The 14,356-nt window shown below is 42.7% G+C and overlaps 1 protein-coding gene across 3 annotated transcripts in view; it reads right to left on the minus strand.

Moving 5' to 3' along the window:
• Positions 1 to 1,797: 1,797 nt before the first annotated feature.
• Grem2 (gremlin 2, DAN family BMP antagonist) overlaps positions 1,798 to 14,356 on the minus strand; it is an 88,127-nt gene continuing 75,568 nt past the window's right edge. For 2 of the 3 annotated variants that reach the window (XM_006496826.4, XM_017320448.1), the window contains one exon: positions 1,799 to 5,295. In XM_006496826.4, coding sequence (XP_006496889.1) covers positions 4,788 to 5,294 — 507 coding nt within the window. In that variant the 5' untranslated portion in view covers position 5,295 and the 3' untranslated portion in view covers positions 1,799 to 4,787. Of the gene's footprint in view, positions 5,296 to 14,356 lie in introns of all 3 variants that reach the window. The other variant, NM_011825.1, reaches the window with a different exon arrangement.

Here is a 14,356-nt window from a genome sequence, read left to right on the forward strand (position 1 = left end):
AGATATAAGATATAATTTGCTAAACACACGAAACTCAAGGAGAATGAAGACTGAAGTGTGGACACTATGCCCCTCCTTAGATTTGGGAACAAAACACCCATGGAAGGAGTTACAGAGACGGAGTTTGGAGCTGAGATGAAAGGATGGACCATGTAGAGACTGCCATAGCCAGGGATCCACCCCATAATCAGCATCCAAACGCTGACACCATTGCATACACTAGCAAGATTTTATTGAAAGGACGCAGATGTAGCTGTCTCTTGTGAGACTATGCCGGGGCCCAGCAAACACAGAAGTGGATGCTCACAGTCAGCTAATGGATGGATCATAGGGCTCCCAATGGAGGAGCTAGAGAAAGTAGCCAAGGAGCTAAAGGGATCTGCAACCCTATAGGTGGAACAACATTATGAGCTAACCAGTACCCCGGAGCTCTTGACTCTAGCTGCATATATATCAAAAGATGGCCTAGTCGGCCATCACTGGAAAGAGAGGCCCATTGGACTTGCAAACTTTATATGCCCCAGTACAGGGGAATACCAGGGCCAAAAAGGGGGAGTGGGTAGGCAGGGGAGTGGGGGTGGGTGGATATGGGGGACTTTTGGTATAGCATTGGAAATGTAAATGAGTTAAATACCTAATAAAAAATGGAAAAAAAAAAGAATTCTTTCTGTGTAGAGTAACAAGCCTAAACTCTGAAACTGTGTCTATGCCCAGCAAAGAATGGAGTGGTAAGGAGGGGGGTGAATGGAAAGCTGAAATATTTTAATATTTCCCTGACACCTATGTAGCTCTATTTATTTCACACGTTGGTTCATGCAATGATAATGGCAAAAAATTATAGTCCAACACTAGAACTGGTTTCTGCCAGAGTAGCAATTGGGATTTTTGCCCTATCTTTGAGCAAGAGAAGAAGACAAAATGTCCTTTCCTGTGGGATGGACACCCAGTTTGTTTATTCTGTTGTTTCTAGGATATTTACATTGTTATAACTCTTGTCAGAATATAGCCTGAGGAGACTTGGATTTTGCGTGAATTCTGTACTAAATAATAATGTCATGAGACAGGGCTAGGTAAGAAATATTGGTCAAATATGCCTATACAGGAAATCTTTATAAGCACTTACGCAACATACTGTAGAGACTGGATAATTAACCTTCCAAGAATTCTGGACACCTTTGATACCAGACATAACAGAATAGATATACTTTTCCTCTTTAGTCCAGCAAATTCTCTTGACAGACAGATATACAACAAATACATAAGAGCCTTTCATGGTTTAGGAATGAAGGTGGACCGACTAGAGAAATCTCAGGATTCAAAGAATGATACAGTGAGGAGGGGGCTGGGAGGGGTGGTTTTGTTTGATTATTTGTTTCACCACACATTCTATATTGGTAACTCCAGAAATCACCAGAAGCTATGAGGTTTCACAGAGTTCATCTTCAGTCACATGGCTGAGATGCGTAATGTGTTTAAGAAGCTGTAGCCATGGAGCTGCTAAGGGAAGGGCTTAGGGAAGATCCAGAGGATACCCTGAGGATCAGCAAGCTTTGGTTATGTCATCTATGATCTGATCTTATCATCATCTCCCATTCAAACCATAACCAATGGTGATAGATCAATCAGCCACAGATCATTTTCATCAACTTTACAACCTAGGAGTCAGTCAGCAACTCTAGAGACAAGTCACTTGTATTGCCACCGATCCAAGTGGAGTATTCTTGTTTAATAATCTAAGATGAATTTTAGTCATGTTAAATTTAAATCACTAAAAGTCTAACAGTGAATCACACGTATGCAGTTTTGTCAAGGTTTTTATTTCTTTTATTGATCATTGCATGTCTTAAATGGCAGATAACTCAGTTTGCAGGAAGATGACAACACTGTGAGGCTGAGATGTGTTTAAATTAAGAAATGTTGAAACCCGTGGAAAGTAAACATAAAATAGAACAAAACAATACAATCTCTGGCTTCTGTAAGACACAAGTGTGGTGCACTGGCTACAGGAGAGAAGAAGAGACTTACAGTGGACTTCTCTTTGCATCTGTCTCTCAAAGCTTCCTCATTCAATATTTCTTATTCCAAGAACACTCTGAGTACATTCTGTATTCAGCTGGTGGGTGTTTCAATAAAGGCTTGAAGTTCCCATAGACTGGAGGTGAGAGCCATCCCACCAATTCTTCTTGTTTGATGCCTGTTTCTAATTCTCCTAGAAGATCCCAAGCCCCCCGAAGGAACGTTTATGATACGGACCGTGGGTGAAGTCTCAGAGGCTGGATAAATGCACTCTGAGTACACAAGGACACAAGTGCAGAATTCAGCTTTTATGGCACATGATGCCAGGATCACATAGAATCCTAGAGTATCTTTATTTGTTCTATAACTTAATAGTATACCTATAAAATAATTACATTATACTTATAGCTTTTCTTCATTTATAAACAAGACACAATTTAAATACAATTTGAGCCATTCGAAGGTAAACTTTATACATACAATAAGCCAAGAAGTAGCCTCAGACTACAGCATATCATATAGCCTTCATGGGTACACCCACCATTAGGATCAAAAAGAATGCTCACATACATACATTGTGGGTCCCTAGCTTAACCTTTCCTGGTGATGTGTGGGTCCCATTAATAGAATGACATGGGCTGGCTTCGCAGCTGGGTGTGAGACTCTTCTCCTCACCCTCCGGTTACATGTCACCATCCTCCATTAAGGACACTCATATCTCTTTCACAGCTTTTCTACTGCATGTTCTGCTTTGGCTCTACCTCGAGATTTTCTGCTAAAAGTGAAAATTGTATCTCTGACCTTTGGCACCCTCTTCCCTTTTTGCCTTTATCCCTGGGGTTTCCAGCCCTCTGTGATTTTTCCATTTCCCCCTTGTTTCTCTCTGCTGATTCCAGGCTGTGCACTCTCATTTCTGAAGCTAATATCCCCTTCAAAACCACATAGTCTCTACTCATGGTTGCTGTGTAGCAGAAGTGATGAAACTAGAAAACTTACATTGCAATACAGGCAAAAGAGTCCAAGGCATACCCTCCCCAGCTCATCCCAACCCTCCTCCAGGTGGCAGACTGGAGAGCCAGCATCACTGCTGGGCATCCACAAGCCTGAGTCTCAGAGCAGCTTATGGATAGTCTCCCTCACATACTAGGACACCCATCTTGGCAAGAGCATGGACTGGGAAATTATCAACCAAAGGATTTCAGCACATTCGGATTCCCACCAAGGTTTCTCATTCACATTTGTCAGATTGCATACGTGCCATTCTCAGGGAGGCCTCCCTAGAACAATTGCACAAAGAGATTGAACTTGAGTGTAATTTTGAAGGAAAAATAAATTATTTCAAAGTCCTCGCATCAAAAGACCACACAACAGAGACTCCAACAACTCATCAGCAGAACTGAAGATGACTGAAATGTTTCTTGGTATTTTAGGAGTCTATTCTTTGTACAGGAAGCTATCCTCTGAGTGACAGTTTACCTACATTACTACCCTCTATATTGGCTCTATATTTCTGCCTGTGTCACAAAATGTCTCAATACCATATATTCTTACATATCTTTTAATAGAAAATATTTTTTTACTTAGTGTAATGGCAGTGAAAACAGTACCAGGTCTCCTCTCACACGTGCCTTTTAATCTTTACAGCTTCCTAGTGACTCCTCTGTACACACCTCTGTCCCAATCCGGTTTGTACACTATGCCACAATGCTTTAGTCTCTCCTGTGATGTCATATTAAAAGTAAAATCATGATGTGTCCCATCTCCCTGCTCAATCTGGAAAGAGAGAGTGTGTGTGAGCAAGCGGGGGTGGGGGGGTGGGGGGTGGGTTGGGGAGTGAATTGCTGACCTGGCAGTTTTTCCTCTGTAAAATACTTTTCCACAGATCACTCGATGCTCTACTCCCTATTCAGAACAGTGATGCTAAGCTAGAGTCCAAACACGTGACTTGATATATGAATATGTTGATAATACTTTTAACTGTTTTTAACATGATAGGTCAATTATAAGACTGACACTAATACAGAGACCTTGTGAGTGTTAACACAGCAGCAGGAATAGCATGCACACCAGAGTTTATCTTGAGCTACAGATAGGGGCTATGAGAAGGAAATAAAGAGGTGGTGGTGTCCAGAGGTGTGGAGAGTCTTGCCTGCTCAGTACAGTTCCTAGGGAAGTCCATTTCCTGATCCACTTGGTTTGGCTTGTCCTCGTGGGTACCAGATTTGTTCTGGAACCCCTTGCGGGTGAGCATCTCCTTTATAGATGCTGCCCACATCAGCATCACAGCAGCGGCAGAGCTGGGCAACTCCCAGGTCAGAAGAAAGAATGTTCACACCACAGAGGTCCGGTGACCAACAAAAGTTTGCGACAGAAGAGTCGTGCATCCTTCACCAGAGGAAGGCTCAAGCTGGAGTGTAGGATGTGGCCAGGGAAAGACTGGCTTTTCCACATGGTGGAGTCGTCAATCCCAGATGACAGTGCATCTCCTGAAAAATCTTGTCGAGTTTCTGGGAGTGGAGTTTTCCAACATCTTCTGTGTCCCATCCACAAAGTGGATTTAGAGACACAAGTGTAGCCTGGGGTGGATCTGGGACAGTTGACAAAGCTTCACTTGTGGTCCTCATTTGTGACAGGGACACTGTTGGCCCTAAGAGACACATTTGCTGCTGACTGGGACACCGGGCAGAGTGTGAGTGAGCTCAACAGAAGTGGCGGTGGCGCAACCCAGGGGTAGGAGTGCTCAAGGCTGAGCTGCATCCTGCCCCATGAGTTCACTGCTTGTCGGAGTCACTCAGGTTCACTGACATGCACCGGCAATGCTTCACCTTCTGGATTTTCTTGATTCGGAAAGGTGGGTCGAGACCCGGGCATTCGAGCTCTACGATGACAGAGGTGACACGCTGGGGCTTGCAGAAAGCGCAGGATTGGAAGGAGTCCTCCTCCTTCTTCACGTGTCGCGGGATGTAGAAGGAGTTGCACTGGCCGTAGCAGAAGCGGTTGAGGATGGTGCGGCTGCGGCAACCCTCCTCGCTCACTGTCTGCCGCAGAGGCTGCGTCTTGCACCAGTCACTCTTGAGGTACTTGCGCTCGGTGACTACCAGGGCCTCCTGGCTGGAGGCCAGCACCTCCTTGATCTGGTGATGCCACCTCTCTGAGTTGTTGCTGCTACCATCCTTGTAAGGCGAGGGGATGGCGCCCGCAGGCCGGTTCTTCCGTGTTTCAGCTACCTTTACCAGCACAGCCACCAGGAGCAAGGTCAGCGAGAGCTTCCAGAACATCCTGCAACGAAAGAAGAGCTGATCAGGGAGGGTTATCTGGTGACTATCCATCGTTTTCACTTAGTGTTTATGGCTGGATACCCAGAAATTAAAGAGTATAACAGAAGGCAGCCGTGACCACACTGCACAGTGCCCTATAACCAGAATGTTTTACAGTAATACGAGAAAGCCGTGCTGTGTTTTGAATGGGCAGTGTCCCTCATAGCTCATGCTGTTTAAATATTTAGGTCTCAGCTGGTGAGTCACTGGGGTAGATGGTGCTACTTCCGGTCTGTTGAAGAGCCCCACCTGTATTCCTGCCACCATACCTTTCTTGAAGAGTCAGACTGTATCCCTTTACACTGTAAGCCAAAATAAACCCTCTCTTAAGACATAGCTAAGTCAAGTATTTTGTCAACAACAACAACAACAACAACAACAACAACAACAACAAAAAGGATCGTTGTTACAGCAGTAAGTTGAACAATTTCAGAGAAAAAAAAAGCCAGTAGTGTTGATGTAGCCCAAAGCCAAGATAGCTTAGTAACAACAATAGCATGCAGGATGTAGCCAGCAGGTGTGCACTGTGTAGGTTAATAATGGCTTAATTGCTTGACATTTCAGTCTTGCCATAGCTTATCTGAGTCTCAAAGTCCTTCATCTCAGATTTCCTTCTCCAAACTCTAATCTCATGCTGCCATTTAGTATTAGAATAGCTTCAATTTATTGGTTCTTAAGATATATCAAAAGGTTTTCCATTTCCTTTCATACGTAAATGTAATTAATAGTTGGAGTTGCATAGACCGGGTATAACTGTCTTCCCAACTTCACAGACAAGGACACAGGCTTGGAAAGGCTATGCCACTTGCCAGAAATCACAAAGCCTGTATATGAAGTATTTGAATCCTGGCGTACCGGCTCTGTTATACTGATTTCCATGAATGTAGCTAGCTCTTTCTTAAAAAGTTATGTTGACATGCCTATGGTAAATCACAATGTATGTCACTCTTAGTAGTCTAGGTCTAAGTGACAATTGGCAATGTACCTCATCTCAAAGATGATGATCTCCTGTCCTCAACTACATGTGGAGAACTGGAGCTAGAGTCAACACTATCAGAGGTTTTGCTAACACCAGCATTTTCATGTTACAGTTGAGCTGTCAAACATCCTCCAGACTCCATGTGAGTCCCCCAAACCCCGCTGAGTTTGCATGTGGAGGACACATTCAGAGGTAGAACCTGGTAGGAAGACTGTGGGTTTGTGCTTGAAAGAGACTGAAGGGTGAGCATCCCTACTCTTTTTTGGGGGGTGAGGTGGGGGAGGGCTGACATGCAGTGGGCAGCTTTCTCTGCTGCACAGTCCTACCTTAATCCGACACTTCTCCATGGACCCGTTTTGAAGGACTAAAACCTTCAAAACTGTGAGCCAAAATAAACCATTCATACTTTTCAGTTTCTCAGCTTTGCTTCAGTAAAAGAAAACTGCTACCAGTGGGTGTTAGGGTATGAGGAAAATGCACGGATTATGCTTGGGAAAGGAACAGAAATAGTCCGGGTAATTTCAAGTCTAGGGCAGACGAGTCCCCAGTAGGCTAAGGAGATGGCTCAAGGGTTAAGGTGCTTCATGAGAAAGCTTGAAGATCTGTGTTTCCATCCCCAGCAACCATGTAAAGAAATGCCTGGCATGAAGGCACACACCTGTGATTCCAGGCTGGTCAGGAGCAAGAAGAGGATTCAGGGCTCACTTCACGGGCCAGCCAATCTAGCCAACCCCAGAGCCCTGGGTTCATCGAGATCCATTCTCAAAAAATAAGGAAGGGGAGAAAAATCCAAAAAGAATTTGTCTCAGGCTACTTTTAGACAATGTAGACACTACTGACCAACAGGAAGAACCACTAGAGAGCTGAGAAAGAAAGGACTTGATTTTTCCTGTCACTATAAAAACATTTGTCCACCACAATTATTAAATTTTACGTCCAAGTTTCTTGGGCTTTTCTCACGCTTCCTCGGTTCCACACATGAAGTGTCATATGATAATGGCCACACATCCACCAGACCCATGGCAAGAGCTGAGACTTGGACTCGTTCGGCTTATTGAGTCTGTGGAGTGATTTGGGATCTCAGTCGCCTCTTGAAAGGAGAGTCTTTTGGTTCTACTTTAATAATTTCCAAAAATTATTAACACTCTAAGTAAACAAAACCAAGCGTTTTCAAGTCTCAGCCAGCAAAGATTTATGGTCAGCCTAGTCCTCAGCTCTGAGCTCCAACAACAGCCTGTCATGAACTCTTGGTTCAGCTCAAACTTCAGGCTTCTCCTTCAGCAGCTCCTCACTGCTGTCAGGGAGAAGGGAGCTAAAACATGCTCAGATCGATTTTGGGGCCGAAACTCTTCGTGTGAACAGTATTCGAAGTGGTGATTAGTAACAGGCGTTCTTTGAACGGTTTAAAATGGCATGTGAACATCTGGCATCCATGCCTGGAAGCGTGGTCTCCCAGGAACTGAGGAAGTAGAACAAACTTCCAACTTTTAGGAAAGGGAAAGATACTGATGAAATCTACATAACTGGGGACAAGTCTGGCTCTCCTCCCCAGCCCAACTCTCTTACACACATAACTTATTCCCATGTGGTAATAGGAAACTGGCTGAGGACATGGCATCTCAGTTCCACAACAGGTAAGCCAGTTACTCACCTGTTTTGCTACAATGACTGTTGGGGAGGTGTTCTTATAACTTTGGGGACAGTTAAGCTAGCTACTGCTATTGGCACCTACTCTACTGGCCCTTGCTCTTATAAGGGTCATAAGAGGATAGAAGGTGCATACCTGTTCTTCAGTTTGTCATCCATCCCACATACCCCAGTGGGCTGACTGGGACCTGAGTTTAGCATTTCAGTGCTGTCCTGAACCTCTTAGCTATTCAGAGAAGTGGCTGGCATATAACCACCTCTCAGGAATGCTGTTCCGACTGCCAGCAACGACAGCACGGGGATACTTCATTTTATCCTCACATCTTGTGTTTGGCTTGTATCAGAAGAAACTCATAAATAACTCCTGTTGGTTTTATTAACCATCCTTCTGGCCCGACAACATTGTCAATGTGCAAAGTGTGCCAGGACTATAAATGCTGATGGCCTAAGCAGACTAGGTTGGCCAGAGTTGATTGTATAAAGAGAGAGTTGGTTGTGGAAGTATTTCCCCTAAGTGAACGCCCTTGGGCCTGACCTCTGAAGCCAGAGTGGCCTACCACCTAGGCAGCCAAATAATAAGTTGCTATCACTTCTTCACAGAACAGTCAAGACTAAAGAGAAGCTTCTATCACAGCACACTTCTGATTTCTAGAAAAGGCATGGAAGTGCTGAGTGCTTAGGCATCTGCAGATGTGCAAAAGCCAAAGATGCAGTGAAGCTGGGGACCTCACCCTCAGAGTGACCTTAATGGATTTTAGACATCAGGGCAAGGCTGTACTGGACTCTGTTGGTAGGAGTAGAGAATAGAATGGGGACAGAGCAGATTCGATAACCTAAGAATTCCAGACCACCAGAGGATGGAAGAAAGCAAATGAGATAAACTTCTCATCTATCCAATGAGGCAGAATCTAAGCAACAACAACAACAAAAAAAATGCAAATGCAACCCCCCAGCCTTTTTAATGTTCAGGGATTATTGTTGGTGGGTCTTCTCCAGCCACAGCTAAGGGCCCTTCATCTCTCGTTTTGAATCTTATACCAAGAAGGTAATGTTATGCTCCTTATCTAACTCTCTAGAGACACAGGAATTCCTTGATCTCACAGATCACAGATGGGGTAGCTTGCTATTGAAACGAGGCCCCCCTGGCAGCCTTAAACTGAGGCAAACTGTGGCCCATGGGGGCCACACCAAATCTGAGGTTCTGTTTTGTAAATAAGCTTGTGCCACACTCTCTTTTACCTGTTGCCTGGGGCTGCCTTTGTGCTGTAAGGGCAGAATGCGTAGTGAAGTCAGTGACTATGATGCACACAAAGTCAAAAAATATATTTTTGGGGCTGGAGAGATGGCTCAGCGAGTTAAGAGCACTGACTGCTCTTCCGGAGGTTTTGAGTTCAAGTCCCAGCAATCACATGGTGGCTCACAACCATCTGTAATGAAATCGGATGCCCTCTTCTGGAGTGTCTGAAGACAGCTACAGTGTACTTACATATAATAAATAAATAAATAAATAAATAAATAAATAAATAAATAAATAAATAGATAGATAAATAAATAAATGAATGAATGAATGAATGAATGAATGAATGAATGAATGAATGAATATTTTCTTGTGGCCTTTTACAGAAAAGCTCAGACAAGTCTTGCCCCAAAGCCCGCCTGTCTAACTTAGTTGTTGCTTTTTTTAGGGTTCAGTTCTTCAGCCTTCAAAATTTCTAACTGTTCAATGTTTCAAACAGGGAGGCACAGAAAACAGAATAAATCCTATGTGCCTGTCACCAAGATGTAAACAATATTGACACTTCTCATCTTTATTTTACAAGTCTCAATTTTGAAAAACATAATATGAGTATGTAGAGAGGCTATATGACAGTTCCCTCCCCAACTCTTTCTGGATGTCCTTATTGGGACTACCAGCATTCTGTCTCTGGTCTGCATCATACCATCCACTGCTTATGTTTCTGCTCATGTTCTATGCATGAGCATTGTTTGAGGGTGTGTAATAATTTTTTACATAAATAATACCCCCCTCTACTTTCTGTTTCAGAAATATATGCTTGAGACTTTACACCCTTGGGTACCTGCAGACATCAGTTCATCCTTCTGCTGACTATTAAAATGACTGATCTCCTCCATTCATCTTACTGAGGGTGCTTCTGCTTGTCTACTGCAGTCAAGGTTGCTACACTGAACACTTTTAATATCTGTTTATCTATGCCTGCCAGTTGCAGGTTTTTATTATTTATTTGTTTGTTTGTTTGTTTGTTTGTTTATTATTGTTGTTATTACAGGAGATATGGAGAAGTGCAAAACGCTGGGTCACAGGCTGTGCTCAGATTCAGCTGGGCTAGGTTTGGCGGGTTGCTTTCCAAATGCTGACACCAGCATTCTTTCCCCAGAGTAGGATGTGGGTCCCTGCAGCTGCTCATACTTGCCAGCACTTGATATTAGCACACATTATTTTTGCCTATCTGAAAAAAAAACCCACGTGAAAGGACATCTTATGATTAATTTGCATGTCTCTGATTAGAAGGTCACATCGAGTTCAGGCCCAGTTGTCCTCTGACTACAAAGTGAAGTCTGGTTGCAGCTCACTGGAAGACAGAGAAGTTAGTTGGAATATTGGGTGAGGTGAACTCAGAAGTCCTGACTGCAAGTCTCTGAAGTGTCACGAATAGACTCTGAAGTGGCTAGCAACCTCAAATCAGAAATATCAAGGCCTCCCATGTGATTTAGGAGCTTGAAATCTAAACGGATTAATTTACATTTCCACTTTACTGACCTGTCTGAGTCAAACTGTTCATCATTTCATCATTTGGGCTGATGTCCAAGGAGGCTGACCACAGCAGATACTGTACAGCCCAGTGTCGTCCCCACATTGCCAGAATGGTACTATTTTTTCGTAGATGAAAAAACACCCGCCATGAGAAATTACTACTGCAGATTGTGTGTGTGTTTCTGTGTATCTGTGTACCTGTGTGTCTATCTGTCTGTCTTTCTGTCTGTCTTTGTCTGTGTGTGTGTTGTTATGCAAAGATCTGATACCTGTTCCAATAGCATAAACTGTCAACTTGACGAAGCATAGAATCTTTTGAAAAGAGAGTCTTCACTGACTAATCTTTATCAGGTTACCTCACGAGCCTGCCAGATTTGGTTACTGTCTGCTCTGTGCTTGATACTTGCAAGTGCAAGAGCAATTTGATGTTGTTGATGTTTGTTTTCCTAAACAGGTTTTCTCTATGTAATCCCAACAGTCCTAGAACTCACTATGTAGACCAGGCTGGCCTTAAACCCAGAGTTCCATCTACCTCTGCCTCCCGAGAGTAATCTTCAGTTTTGAAATCAGATTAGTTTATGGGAATTTGAGCTTATCTTCTCACACATTTAATACACTGACGTCACTCTTCCACACCTCACTTACACATAATCCTTAGAGCCAGGTCCTTGATAATGGTCCTGATGCTAGTCGCTTCACTGGCCTGCCTGCTTCCAGTTCCAGATTGAGCTCTCATACACAAAATTTCTAATCAGACACTGACTAGAATGTTCCTTTAAAATTCACCCTTTAAAAGTTTTCCATCACAAATTCAACCTCTTTGGCAGTTAGCAAAGACCTTCAAGGATCTTTGTCCCTTTCTTGTCTGACCCCATGGCATCTATTCACCATCTACTCTATATGTGAAACTTGTAAAACTACATGTTCAACCCTATGTGAGGGTGCTTGCAACTTCTATATGTCAAGAAAGCCATTTTTCTTTATTATTATTTATTATTATTTATATGCCTTATGTAGTTTCTAGGGTCACTGTTAGTCACTGGTTATTATTTGAATATGAGTTTCATTGTGAAATCATTCATGTTTTCTACAGCATCTTTATTTCCTGTGTTCTTCATATTTTAAATAATTGCTCAGTTACAGCCAACCGACACAATATAACCACTGTATGCACATTTTCTCCCCTATTTGAATGTAAATAATTGGAAGACAAGGGTTTTTAATCTTTGTTTCCACAGTCATTTATGATAGCTATGGAGAATGATGTAGAATATTTATTTATGTGTGATGAAAGAGTGGGTGAGAGAATGGATTTTACCGGTATTCTATAAATGTAGTTTCCTATTGGCTTTTAGAGACAGGTTCTCCTGCAGCTCAGGCTGACCGCAGATCAGCAGTATTCATTCACAAAGCATACATACTAAACACATCTCACAGGAGATAACTCTGCAGAGGTATGTCACTGAAAGGTATAAGTCTCTGTTTAATAACTAATTGCTAAATTCATACCATGGTCATACTATTTGATCAAAAATACTGTTAGTCACAAAAATGCTTGACTCACAGGAAATTTTAAATATTTCATGTTTTGTGGCCACTGACTAAAAAGTAAATCTTAGATGCTTAGTTTCTTTCATTGAAAAGACAAAGAGAATGAAAGCAAAGGATTTACAAGTATAAAACCTACCAGGACCGCTAGCGTGAAAAATGTACTTAAGGAGAAAAAGACATTATATAAAATTTTCATTAAAGGAATATTTTATTTGTACTTCAAATACATGTAATAATATGCATGAGATATGTATGATATTTAGAGCCCTCTAGGAAGGTTATGAGGGGGGATTTTGGTTTGAAACACACAACCTTTGATATTCTTTAAATGATACTCACTGCAAATTTTAGATGACCACTGAAAAAAGCCACAGGTTATATTTAGAAATAACCATGTTGGAGAGGCAGACATTAGTGCAGGCAGAGAAGTCTATTATTACCTTGCATAAATATGACTAGTGTGGCTATAATGCTGGGCAAGGAGAGTAAGTCACCCTCCATCTCTTTGGCTCATAAAAATTTTATGTGCGTATATGAAGGTTAGGAAAGCGCTCAAGCTCCGCTCCTCTCTGATTCATTCACTCGTGTCCTCAAGCTGTGCAACCTCTCTTTTCCTGACAGTCTTTCAAAAATACTTAGTTGGCTAATCGGCCTGAAGAGACTGGAAAACCCTGTATTAAGTAATCTAATTGAAACAAGAAGTCTGGTTTGGTTGGTGTTGCTTCTCAGGCACTCGGCCTCCTTCAAGTTAGCTGCTATTGACAACTGATGCTGAATTCAGACAAATTGGAGGGCAAATCCAAGGCTCTGGACCAAAGAAAACAAACATAATCAGAGACAACCAGGAGACTTGAAACATGCCAATGGAGATGGAGCTATGGAAAAACTGAAGAAAAAAAGTGTTGAAAACATATTAAAAATGAATACCAAGAGGAAAATCACTCTCCACTTACAGGCCCTCAATAGGGGGCACTTCTGTTAAAGCTGTGTGCTAACTCATCCACTGGTTCGTCATTCGTACCCTGTGTACCTCTATAAGGCTTGATACATGAAGGGGGTTATTGGTATCCTAGAGCAAGAAAAGGGTTCCTGTAACCATGAGAGTAGGAGAATATATAATTATGTGATTGAGTTTTTGAAGAGAGCCATGAAATCAAGCTTTCTAGACTGAATCAAGGGCCTATGGGAAGAGAAAGGAAGGATTTTTTTTTTAATGTAGTTGTGTTTTAATAGACCCAAGAATAAGGACAATGGAAAAAAAAAACTAGGTTATTTGGGTCAGTCAATTGGATGTTGTGAGAGGAGCTGACTAACCTCGGAGATCAGAAAAGAGCAGTTGCATGGGGACAGGATGTCTATATGCACTAGGAAAGAAAATGCCAACAGAGATGGATTGTAGGACGCCAAGCTATAGTTGTGTCTGGCTGTGTGAGAGCAGGAAGATGGCTTGTCTGTAAAGCACAGTAGAGCTGGTATCTTACCCAGAGCCTGTGGGTGCAACTCTGGGACAAACAAGCTTTCCAGCACAGTACAGAAAGGAAACCCATGAGGGTGACCTTGCAAAATCATAAAGAACAAAGGCTGCCAGAAGTTAGCGGAGACAACATCTGGAAAGCCTTCCCTCAATGGCGAGCCCAGGAAGCTCCAGTGGACAGTTCTGAACCCATGGCCCCAGAGAAGGCTCTGGTTAAATCCAGTGGGTCCTAAAACAGATCAGAGGCATGAAGGTGAAAAAGAGGTGTTTAGGGAAGTGTGGCAGGGGGTGACATGAGTAAGGAGGAGCTGAGCAATGGGGTCAGAGTCGTATAGAATGCATTATATGAGTGCATGAAATTGTCAACGAGCAAATCTAATTAATGAGAACTAAATTCTTCCTGGTTGGATGGATTTAGGTCCAGGTTGATGGATGGGTTCCAGAGAAGGCAGATGTGGTCAGGAGCAAGATTGCAACAGGGGTGGAACAAACCAAGGGGGAAATGCATAGCTTTCCAATACTCCTGATATCCCTTCAGACATTTAAGAGACTGAGTCAGTAGGTTGTTGGGAAGGCTAAAAGGTGGTCTTCTTTCTTTT

The sequence above is a fragment of the Mus musculus genome, chromosome 1 (assembly GCF_000001635.26).
Source record: "Mus musculus strain C57BL/6J chromosome 1, GRCm38.p6 C57BL/6J".
Classification (NCBI taxonomy): domain Eukaryota; kingdom Metazoa; phylum Chordata; class Mammalia; order Rodentia; family Muridae; genus Mus; species Mus musculus.